Below are 12,068 nucleotides of genomic sequence, written 5' to 3'. Positions count from 1 at the left end.
GTCTCCTACCAACCCTGACAAGGTCATCTCTATGTAAGTCATGTCTCCTACCAACCCTGACAAGGTCATCTCTATGTAAGTCATGTCTCCTACCAACCCTGACAAGGTCATCTCTATGTAAGTCATGTCTCCTACCAACCCTGACAAGGTCATCTCTATGTAAGTCATGTCTCCTACCAACCCTGACAAGGTCATCTCTATGTAAGTCATGTCTCCTACCAACCCTGACAAGGTCATCTCATGTAAGTCATGTCTCCTACCAACCCTGACAAGGTCTAGTTCTGACAAGGTCATCTCTATGTAAGTCATGTCTCCTACCAACCCTGACAAGGTCATCTCTATGTAAGTCATGTCTCCTACCAACCCTGACAAGGTCATCTCCATGTAAGTCATGTCTCCTACCAACCCTGACAAGGTCATCTCTATGTAAGTCATGTCTCCTACCAACCCTGACAAGGTCATCTCTATGTAAGTCATGTCTCCTACCAACCCTGACAAGGTCATCTCTATGTAAGTCATGTCTCCTACCAACCCTGACAAGGTCATCTCTATGTAAGTCATGTCTCCTACCAACCCTGACAAGGTCATCTCCATGTAAGTCATGTCTCCTACCCAACCCTGACAAGGTCATCTCTATGTAAGTCATGTCTCCTACCAACCCTGACAAGGTCATCTCTATGTAAGTCATGTCTCCTACCAACCCTGACAAGGTCATCTCTATGTAAGTCATGTCTCCTACCAACCCTGACAAGGTCATCTCTATGTAAGTCATGTCTCCTACCAACCCTGACAAGGTCATCTCTATGTAAGTCATGTCTCCTACCAACCCTGACAAGGTCATCTCTATGTAAGTCATGTCTCCTACCAACCCTGACAAGGTCATCTCTATGTAAGTCATGTCTCCTACCAACCCTGACAAGGTCATCTCTATGTAAGTCATGTCTCCTACCAACCCTGACAAGGTCATCTCTATGTAAGTCATGTCTCCTACCAACCCTGACAAGGTCATCTCTATGTAAGTCATGTCTCCTACCAACCCTGACAAGGTCATCTCTATGTAAGTCATGTCTCCTACCAACCCTGACAAGGTCATCTCTATGTAAGTCATGTCTCCTACCAACCCTGACAAGGTCATCTCTATGTAAGTCATGTCTCCTACCAACCCTGACAAGGTCATCTCTATGTAAGTCATGTCTCCTACCAACCCTGACAAGGTCATCTCTATGTAAGTCATGTCTCCTACCAACCCTGACAAGGTCATCTCTATGTAAGTCATGTCTCCTACCAACCCTGACAAGGTCATCTCCATGTAAGTCATGTCTCCTACCAACCCTGACAAGGTCATCTCCATGTAAGTCATGTCTCCTACCAACCCTGACAAGGTCATCTCTATGTAAGTCATGTCTCCTACCAACCCTGACAAGGTCATCTCTATGTAAGTCATGTCTCCTACCAACCCTGACAAGGTCATCTCTATGTAAGTCATGTCTCCTACCAACCCTGACAAGGTCATCTCTATGTAAGTCATGTCTCCTACCAACCTGACAAGGTCATCTCTATGTAAGTCATGTCTCCTACCAACCCTGACAAGGTCATCTCTATGTAAGTCATGTTCCTACCGACTCTAACAAGGTCATCTCTATGTAAGTCATGTCTCCTACCAACCCTAACAAGGTCATCTCTATGTAAGTCATGTCTCCTACCAACTCTAACAAGGTCATCTCTATGTAAGTCATGTCTCCTACCAACCCTGACAAGGTCATCTCTATGTAAGTCATGTCTCCTACCAACCCTGACAAGGTCATCTCTATGTAAGTCATGTCTCCTACCAACCCTGACAAGGTCATCTCTATGTAAGTCATGTCTCCTACCAACCCTGACAAGGTCATCTCTATGTAAGTCATGTCTCCTACCAACCTGACAAGGTCATCTCTATGTAAGTCATGCTCCTACCAACCCTGACAAGGTCATCTCTATGTAAGTCATGTCTCCTACCACCCTGAAAGGTCATCTCTATGTAAGTCATGCTCCTACCAACCCTGATAAGGTCATCTCTATGTAAGTCATGTCTCCTACCGACTCTAACAAGGTCATCTCTATGTAAGTCATGACTCCTACCAACCCTGACAAGGTCATCTCTATGTAAGTCATGTCTCCTACCAACCCTGATAAGGTCATCTCTATGTAAGTCGTGTCTCCTACCAACCCTGACAAGGTCATCTCTATGTAAATCGTGTCTCCTACCAACCCTGACATGGTCATCTCCATGTAAGTCATGTCTCCTACCAACTCTGACAAGGTCATCTCTATGTAAGTCGTGTCTCCTACCAACCCTGACATGGTCATCTCCATGTAAGTCATGTCTCCTACCAACCCTGACAAGGTCATCTCTATGTAAGTTATGTCTCCTACCAACCCTGATAAGGTCATCTCTATGTAAGTCATGTCTCCTACCAACCCTGACAAGGTCATCTCTATGTAAGTCATGTCTCCTACCAACCCTGACAAGGTCATCTCTATGTAAGTCATGTCTCCTACCAACCCTGATAAGGTCATCTCTATGTAAGTCATGTCTCCTACCAACCCTGGCAAGGTCATCTCTATGTAAGTCATGTCTCCTACCAACCCTGATAAGGTCATCTCTATGTAAGTCATGTCTCCTACCAACTCTAACAAGGTCATCTCTATGTAAGTCATGACTCCTACCAACTCTAACAAGGTCATCTCTATGTAAGTCATGACTCCTACCGACTCTTACAAGGTCATCTCTATGTAAGTCATGTCTCCTACCAACCCTGATAAGGTCATCTCTATGTAAGTTATGTCTCCTACCAACTCTAACAAGGTCATCTCTATGTAAGTCATGTCTCCTACCAACCCTGATAAGGTCATCTCCATATAAGCCATGTCTCCTACCAACCCTGACAAGGTCATCTCCATGTAAGTCATGTCTCATACCAACCCTGAAAAGGTCATCTCTATGTAAGTCATGACTCCTACCAACCCTGACAAGGTCATCTCTATGTAAGTCATGTCTCCTACCAACCCTGACAAGGTCATCTCCATGTAAGTCATGTCTCCTACCAACCCTGACAAGGTCATCTCTATGTAAGTCATGACTCCTACCGACTCTAACAAGGTCATCTCTATGTAAGTCATGTCTCCTACCAACCCTGACAAGGTCATCTCTATGTAAGTCATGACTCCTACCAACCCTGACAAGGTCATTTCTATTTAAGTTATGTCTCCTACCAACTCTGACAAGGTCATCTCCAATTAAGTTATGTCTCCTACCAACCCTGATAAGGTCATCTCCATGTAAGTCATGTCTCGTCTCCCACCAACATCAACAAAACAATTGTTTTGTTTTTGTTACACTGGTCTATGTACTGTAAGTTATTTAGTCTTGATTTAGATAATATATTATTGTGGAAGAAATCAAAATGTAGTGATTGTTATCCCCCGCCCAACAAAGTTGGCGGGGGATATACAAATGGGTTCCGTCAGTCTGTCCATCCGTACGTACGAATGGTTACGGAGCATAACTCTAAAACCAGTGGAGATATTTCCACGAAACTTCATACACACATTGGTCTTATGGTCTAGTAGTGCCTTTTGCTATTTTTAGGTTTTCATATTTTGCATTTTTTCCGTAACCATGGAAACATTGCTGAAAATATCATATTTTTGTACCAGGTTCGTTTCCGGAGCATAACTCTAAAACCAGAAGAGAAATTTCCACGAAACTTCATAGACACATTGGTCTTATGGTCTAGTAGTGCCTTTTGCTATTTTAAGGTTTTCACTTTTTGTACTTTTTCTGTAACCATGGAAACATTGCTGAAAATGGCAGATTTTTGTGTAAGAATCGTTTCTGGACCACAACTCTAAAACCAGCAGAGATATTTCCATGAAACTTCATAGACACATCGTTCTTATGGTCTAGTAGTGGCTTTTGCTATTTTTAGGTTTTCATTTTTTGCACTTTTTCCGTAACCATGGAAACATTGCTGAAAATATTATATTTTTGTACCAGGTTCGTTCCGCAGCATAACTGAAAAACCGGTTGAGATATATGCACATATAACTCCATAGGCACATTAGTCTTATGGTCTAGTAGTGCCTTTTGCTATTTTAAGGTTTTCACTTTTTGTACTTTTTAGTCCACCATCAACAGATGGTGGGCTATTCAAATCACTTTTTGTCCGTGGTCCGTCCTTCCTTCCGTCCGTCCCTCCGTCCGTCCGTCCGTCTCCGTTAACAATTCTTGTTATCGCTATTTCTCACAAAGTACTGAAGGAATCTGTCTCAAATTTCATATGTAGGTTCCCCTAGGGCCCTAGTTGTGCATATTGCATTTTGGGACCAATCAGTCAACAAAATGGCCGCCAGGCAGCCATCTTGGATTTTGATATTCAAAGTTTGTTATCGCTATTTCTCACAAAGTACTGAAGGGATCTGTCTCAAATTTCATATCTAGGTTCCCCTAGGGCCCTAGTTGTGCATATTGCATTTTGGGACCAATCGGACAACAAGATGGCCGCCAGGCAGCCATCTTGGATTTTGATATTTTAAGTTTGTTATCACTATTTCTCAGAAAGTACTGAAGGGATCTTTCTCAAATTTCATATGTAGGTTCCCCTAGGGACCTAGTTGTGCATATTGGGTTTTGGGACCAATCGGTCAACAAGATGGCCGCCAGGCAGCCATCTTGGATTTTGATATTTAAAGTTTGTTATCGCTATTTCTCACAAAGTACTGAAGGGATCTGTCTCAAATTTCATATGTAGGTTCCCCTAGGGACCTAGTTCTGCATATTGCGTTTTGGGACTGATCTGTCAATAAGGTTGCCGCCAGGCAGCCATCTTGGATTTTGATATTTTAACCTTGTTATCGCTATTTCTCAGAAAGTACTGAAGAGATCTGTCTCAAATTTTATTTGTATGTTCCCCTAGGGCCCTAGTTGTGCATATAGCATTTAAGGACCAATTGGTCAACAAGATGGCCGCCAGGCCGCCATCTTTGATTTTGATAGTTGAAGTTTGTTACTGCTATTTCTCAGAAAGAACTGAAGCGATCTGTCTCAAATTTTATATGTAGTATGTTTGAAAAAGTTTGAAAAGTAGAGAAAAGATCCATCTTTCCATTGTCAGACATAGATCATTTTTTGGTGGGCGCCAAGATCCCTCTGGGATCGCTTGTTTCTGTAACCATGGAAACATTGCTGAAAATGGCAGATTTTTGTGTAAGAATCGTTTCCGGAGCACAACTCTAAAACCAGCAGAGATATTTCCATGAAACTTCATGGACACATTGTTCTTATGGTCTAGTAGTGCCTTTTGCTATTTTTAGGTTTTTCCTGGTTTTTTTTCAAACACATAAGTCTCCACAATCAAACTTACTTCAGCTTTGATATCTCCATTGGGGGGGGATCTGAATGACTATGTCCTTGTTCTCATCTCTTATATATTTCTTAAGATATTAAATCATGATGTTATATACAGTATGTACATATCTTTTATGAAGTGTTTGGTACTGCTTTCTGATGTAATTTTTGCTTTCTGTCTAAAAGTTATGTCTAACACAAGATATAAAGCCCTGTTTAAGTTTGTTGTTATGACATTTTCCTTGTAGAAATCTGGTATTGTATGTGATGGAGAACGCTCTGTACATCATTATGTCTCAGGCGACACGCTATCTACGGGACCCACATCTTGTGTCAACAGACAAGCAGCTGCTCAAGAGAGAATTAGGCACAGAAATGGTTAGAATTCAGATTCATCTAAATTCAGCTTTTTGAAGTTTTTATGTATGATTTTAAGTCTAAACCTTATTTCCATAGGGATTAAGCCGAGATTTGCATGACATCATTCAGATTTTCCTTTTTAGGTCACCTGGGGATGGGGTCAAGTTTACTATAGTTTATATAGGGAAAACACATTTATGAGCATTTTTTGCTCAATTTTCATTAGAAACGAGTCAAACTTGGTTAGAATTATTAGCCTGAGATAGCATTTTTATATCATATCCTTATTGGTCCTGGCCGACCCCCTGGGGGTAGAGGGGCGGGGCCAAAAAAGGTCAAATAGGCTCAAACTTCAAAAATATTCTTCTAAAATTCTGGAAATGGTAGAATCAAATACACTTTATAGATGAAAAGGTCTTAAAGTGTGTTTTATAAAAATTGTGAATTATATGCCCCTGAGGTCTCATGTTTCCCCTTGGGGAGGGGGGGGTCAAGTTTACTATAGTTTATACAGGAAAAACACATTAATGAGCATTTTTTGCTCAATTTTCATAGGAAATGAGTCAAACTTGGTTAGAATTATTAGCCTGAGATAGCATTTTAATATCATATCCTTATTGGTCCTGGCCGACCCCCTGGGGGTAGAGGGGCGGGGCTAAAAAGAGGGTCAAATAGGCTAAAACTTTTGAAATTTTTTTTGCTCAATTTTCATAAGAAATGAGTCAAACTTGGTTAGAATTATTAGCCTAAGAAATAGCATTTTAACATCCAAATCAGTCCTCGATGACCTCCTGGGGGACCAGAGGGGCAGGACCAAACAGGGTCAAAATGATTAAAATTTCAAAAAATACTTCCAAGTTCACATGTTTGATGGAAGCAAATACTCTTCTTAGTCTAAAAAGTCAAATTTATAAATCACTGACCAACTTCAAGGCCCAGCATATAATGTTTATATGTCTTTTCATTATGAAATTGTTTCATTATATATTCTAATTCAGGGTGACCATTAAGGCCCATGGGCCTCTTGTTTAGCTCTTGTGACCCAAAGGGCTGTTGATCGTATGCTATAGCGTGGTATTAGTATTCTTTTTCGCACCTCGGACAGGGAAATCTGACATGATACCCGGTTCTAGATTTTTCTTTGAGAAAGTGAATTTTACTAATCAAGTTTATATCACAGGGATTGAGCATATATTGTTTAATTTAAGTCAGGGTGTTTTATACTGGTATATATTGGTCCTAGCCAACACCCAAGGGTTATAAACAGGACAAAGTTAGGGTGTTTTATTAGGTCATCTGTCATCATGCACCGTCCGTCGTCTTGCGCCGTGCGCCATGCGTAAACTTTTCATTCAAACAACTTCTTCTCAGTAACCGAAAGGCCCAGAGTACTGATATTTGGCCTGTAGCATGCTGGGACAAAGGGCTACCAAGTTTGTTCAAATGAATGACCTTGACCTTCATTCAAGGTCACAGGGGTCTAAAAGGCTAAAATCTTTAAACGACTTCTTCTCACGACCCAGAAGACTCAAGGTACTGATATTTGGCCTGTAGCATGCTGGGATGAAGTGCTATCAAGTTTCTTCAAATGAATGACCTTAACCTTCATTCAAGGTCACAGGGGTCAAATAGGCTAAAAATCCTTTAAACAACTTCTTGTGAATAACTAAGAGGCCTAGAGACCTGATATTGGGCCCGTAGCATACTTGGATGAAGGGCTATCAAGTTTGTTCAAATGAATGACCTTGATCTTTATTCAAGGTCACAGGGGTCAAACAGGCTAAAAATCTTTAAACGACTTCTTCTCAAGAACCAAAAGGCCCAGGATACTCATATTGGGCTTACAGCATGCTTGGATGAAGGGCTACAAAGTTTGATAAAATGAATGACCTTGACTTTCATTCAAGGTCACAGGGGTCAAATTGGCTAAAAATTTTAAACGACTTCTTTAGAATAAGTAGGAGGTCAAGAGACCTGATCTTGGGCCTTTGACATGCTGGGATGAAGGGCTATCAAGTTTGTTCAAATGAATGACCTTTATCTTCATTGAAGGTCACAGGGGTCAAATAGACTTAAATCTTTAAACAACTTCTTCTCAGGAACCAAAAGGCCCAGGATACTCATATTGGGCCTGTGACATGCTGGGATGAAGGGCTACCAAGTTGTTCAAATGAATGACCTTGATCTTCATTCAAGGTCAAAGGGGTCAAAAAGGCTATAATCTTTAAACGACTACATTGTGTCGTGCTAATAGTCAGATGACCGTTAAGGCCCATGGGCCTCTTGTACTGGTATATATTGGTCCTAGCCAACACCCAAGGGTTATAAACAGGTCAAAGTTAGGGTGTATTATACAAGTATACATTGGTCCTAGCTGAGACCCAAGGGTTATAAACAGGACAAAGTTAGGGTGTTTTATACTGGTATATATTGGTCCTAGCCAACACCCAAGGGTTATAAACAGGTCAAAGTTAGGGTGTATTATACAAGTATACATTGGTCCTAGCTGAAACCCAAGGGTTATAAATAGGACAAAGTTAGTGTGTTTTATACTGGTATATATTGTTCCTAGCTGAGACCCAAAGGTTATAAACAGGACAAAGTTAGGGTGTTTTATACTGGTATATATTGTTCCTAGCTGAGACCCAAGGGTTATAAACAGGACAAATTAGGGTGTATTATACAAGTATACATTGGTCCTAGCTGAAACCCAAGGGTTATAAACAGGACAATGTTAGGGTGTTTTATACTGGTATATATTGGTCCTAGCCAACACCCAAGGGTTATAAACAGGTCAAAGTTAGGGTGTATTATACAAGTATACATTGGTCCTAGCTGAAACCCAAGGGTTATAAATAGGACAAAGTTAGTGTGTTTATACTGGTATATATTGTTCCTAGCTGAGACCCAAGGGTTATAAACAGGACAAAGTTAGGGTGTTTTATACTGGTATATATTGTTCCTAGCCGAGACCCAAGGGTTATAAACAGGTCAAAGTGAGGGTTTATTATACAAGTACACATTGGTCCCAGCTGAGACCCAAGGGTTATAAACAGGTCAAAGTTAGGGTGTATTATGCAAGTGTACATTGGTCCTAATTGAGACCTAAGGGTTATAAACAGGTCAAAGTTAGTGTGTGTTATACAAGTACACATTGGTCCTAATTGATACCTAAGGGTTATAAACAGGTCAAAGTTAGGGTGTATTATGCAAGTGTACATTGGTCCTAATTGAGACCTAAGGGTTATAAACAGGTCAAAGTTAGGGTATTTTATACTAGTATACATTGGTCCTAATTGATACCTAAGGGTTATAAACAGGACAAAGTTAGTGTGTGTTATAGAAGTACGCATTGGTCCTAACTGAGACCCAAGGTTATAAACAGGACAAAGTTAGGGTGTTTTATACTGGTATATATTGATCCTAGCCGAGACCCAAGGGTTATAAATAGCCAGGAGATCATGTGTAATGAAACTTTCTGTTCTACAGAATTATTTCCTGAAGGAACTGGAACGTTACCTGAGGAAAGGAGCACCTGTATCGCCCAACACCAGCACGACAAGTCCGCGGACAGCACAGACAGGCCCACCTCTTCTGGGACGCTCTATCTCACAGACTTCATTCACAATCAGTCAAGAGACAGAATTCTTCAGATTTGTGCGCGAGTATGTGACACAGGTGCTCAAGTGAGATTCATGTATCAAGTGAGATTCATGTATCAAGTGAGATTCATGTATCAAGTGAGATTCATGTATCAAGTGAGATTCATGTATCAAGTGAGATTCATGTATCAAGTGAGATTCATGTATCAGTACTATATTTTTCCAGGCTTATCATTTCATCAACTTTCAGGAAAATGGAGATGATGCCATTAAGGGAAGTGTTAAGTAAACTGGTGTTTTACTAGCAGACGTCTGTAATACTATTTCAATCAAATATTAAATTCATGAAGAAAGCATAAAAAAATGATAATAAAACTTTTTTGAGGACATATTTAGGTAATCTTCCACAGGTACTGTACCCAGCCGGAAGTAGGTACATTGTACCTGTAATGTAGTGACCTAGTTGGTACCTGTAGTGTAGTGACCTATTGTGATAGTCTTCTGTCTGTCCTTGTCCGTAATGCGTCATCTGCCATGTGTCTTCAGTTAACATTTCTTTGTGAACACAATAACTTAAGTAAATATGCACAGAGCTTAGTGGAACTTTGTATCTAGACTAACATTGGAAGGATCTTGATCGAGTTTGAAAATCAGCTTGATTCGACTGAAACTGACAGAGTTATTGCCCTTTACATTAATGATTATTATTGGACCTTGTGAACATGACTTGTGTAAATAATCACCAAGAAAAATGAAACGTTGTATGCAGACTTACATTAAAAAGATCCTGAACAAATTAGAAAATCGTTTTTTGTTTTTTATTTCGATCTTAATTTATGGAGTTATTGACTTTTGCAATAATATTTATATTTGTGAACATGATTACTTGTGTAAATGCATACCCATCAAGTCCTTTTTGTGTCGTCTGCAACGCAAGGGCGACACATAGGTATCACTGGTGGCGGCCAGGAAATGGTTTCTGTGCAATAACTTTAGTATTTATTGTCCATTTTCAACCAAATGTGCTGTATTGCTTTATATCAATGAGATGGGTTTGATACTGGTCAAAATCTGTAACAAGACTTACGGTACTTTAAAATCGTCAAAACAGATAAATCCATGGTTTCCACTCGATAACTTTATTATTTATTGTCCGATTTCAACCAAATTTGGTATATTGATTTATATCAATAAGATCTCAAATTGGTTTGATACTGGTCAAAATCTGTTAATAATTACAAGAGTTGCAGGACTTAAAAATCGTCAAAAAAGATAATTTCTTGGTTTCCGTGCGATAACTTTAATATTTATTATCCGATTTTAACCAAATGTATATTGCTTGATATCAATGAGATCTTGGATGGGTTTGATACTGGTCCAAATCCGTCAATATTTGCAAGAGTTAAGGGACTTTAAAATTGTCAAAACAGATCATTTCTTGGTTTCCACTCAATAAGTTTTGTATTTATTATCCGATTTCAACCAAATTATGTATATTGCTTTATTAAATCCATCCATATTTGCAAGAATTACAGCACTTGATAACTTCACCTAATTATTAACAATATTTTCAACTGTAAATAAGTATTTTTTGTGTTTTTTATGACGATGGTTGGCTATTCAAATCGCCTTTTGTCCGTCCGTTAACAATTCTTGTTGCCGCTATTTCTCAGAAAGTGCTGAAGGGATCTTTTTTTAATTTTACATGTAGGTTCCCCTAGGGCCCTAGTTGTGCATATTGCATTTGGGGACCAATCGGTCAACAAGATGGCCGACTAGTGGCCATCTTGGATTTTGATAGTTAAAATTTGTTACCGCTATTTCCCAGAAAGTACTGAAGGGATCTTTCTCAAATTTCAAACATATGTTTAATATTATCCTCAATCACAGATATGAGTTTGGAATACGCTTGAAAATAGGGATTTATACCATGCATATATTGATGTACCTGTCGTAGATAAATGAACATTTCTGCGCGATTTCTGCACAATTATACACAATATAATGTGCATAATAATTCACGTACGTTGTAAATCTACGGTATTTTGAACCACATATACATGAATATTATGTAAAGGATTCTTGACTATGTTATCCAAAACCTGACTCGGGTCGTTGTACTGGTCAAACCCGCTTTACAAATTTTTGACTTTTTCATATAACCTACACCCATACGAATTAAGTTATGATTCTAAGCAGAATTTTTTGCACATATGTAAATGCATCTACTAATTGCGTTATATCTAAAATCGATCCATTTTTCATATAATACAGTACATCCGACGACTTGTTGATATTTCGCTCAATTTCATTTATTAGTGTCTTTAATTGAAAAAATAAATCATGCACGAGTCAGACGAAAAAAAAGAATGAAATTGTCTATGTCTAATCCAAGTTACAGATATCAAGTACAGAACAAAATCAGAACTGTACTTCCGAATAGCCAATGTCGTGCTGCGTTTATCTCTTTACCTGTATATTGCAGTAACTAAAACGCGTGGTCAACCGAGACTAATGAGGGGGCTAATAACCAGATTACGTAAGAAAGGTGTTTAGTGATCTGTCGCTTCGTTGATTAGCTCACGTCAGGTGTCAAAAGTAAGATCACAGGTAAGTTAGCGATGGACCATCATTTAATTGATGTATAATGTCATATTTGTTTACACTTATAAATACTTGGTTTACAGTAAAATATACCGTTCGAACATAACATATAACAA

At 39.3% G+C, this 12,068-nt stretch overlaps 1 protein-coding gene across 1 annotated transcript in view; it reads left to right on the top strand.

Annotated features, from left to right (window-relative positions):
* LOC138322355 (nucleoporin NUP188-like) overlaps positions 1-10,152 on the top strand; it is a 217,793-nt gene extending 207,641 nt beyond the window's left edge. The window contains exons 44-45 of the mRNA XM_069266395.1: positions 5,635-5,764; positions 9,236-10,152. Coding sequence (XP_069122496.1) covers positions 5,635-5,764; positions 9,236-9,436 — 331 coding nt within the window. The 3' untranslated portion in view covers positions 9,437-10,152. The remainder of the gene's footprint in view (positions 1-5,634; positions 5,765-9,235) is intronic.
* The last annotated feature ends 1,916 nt before the right edge of the window (positions 10,153-12,068 follow it).

Source organism: Argopecten irradians, chromosome 4 (genome assembly GCF_041381155.1).
Source record: "Argopecten irradians isolate NY chromosome 4, Ai_NY, whole genome shotgun sequence".
Lineage (NCBI taxonomy): Eukaryota > Metazoa > Mollusca > Bivalvia > Pectinida > Pectinidae > Argopecten > Argopecten irradians.
The sequence above is the reverse complement of the archived record's forward strand: the minus strand, read 5'-3'. Positions and strand labels throughout refer to the sequence as shown.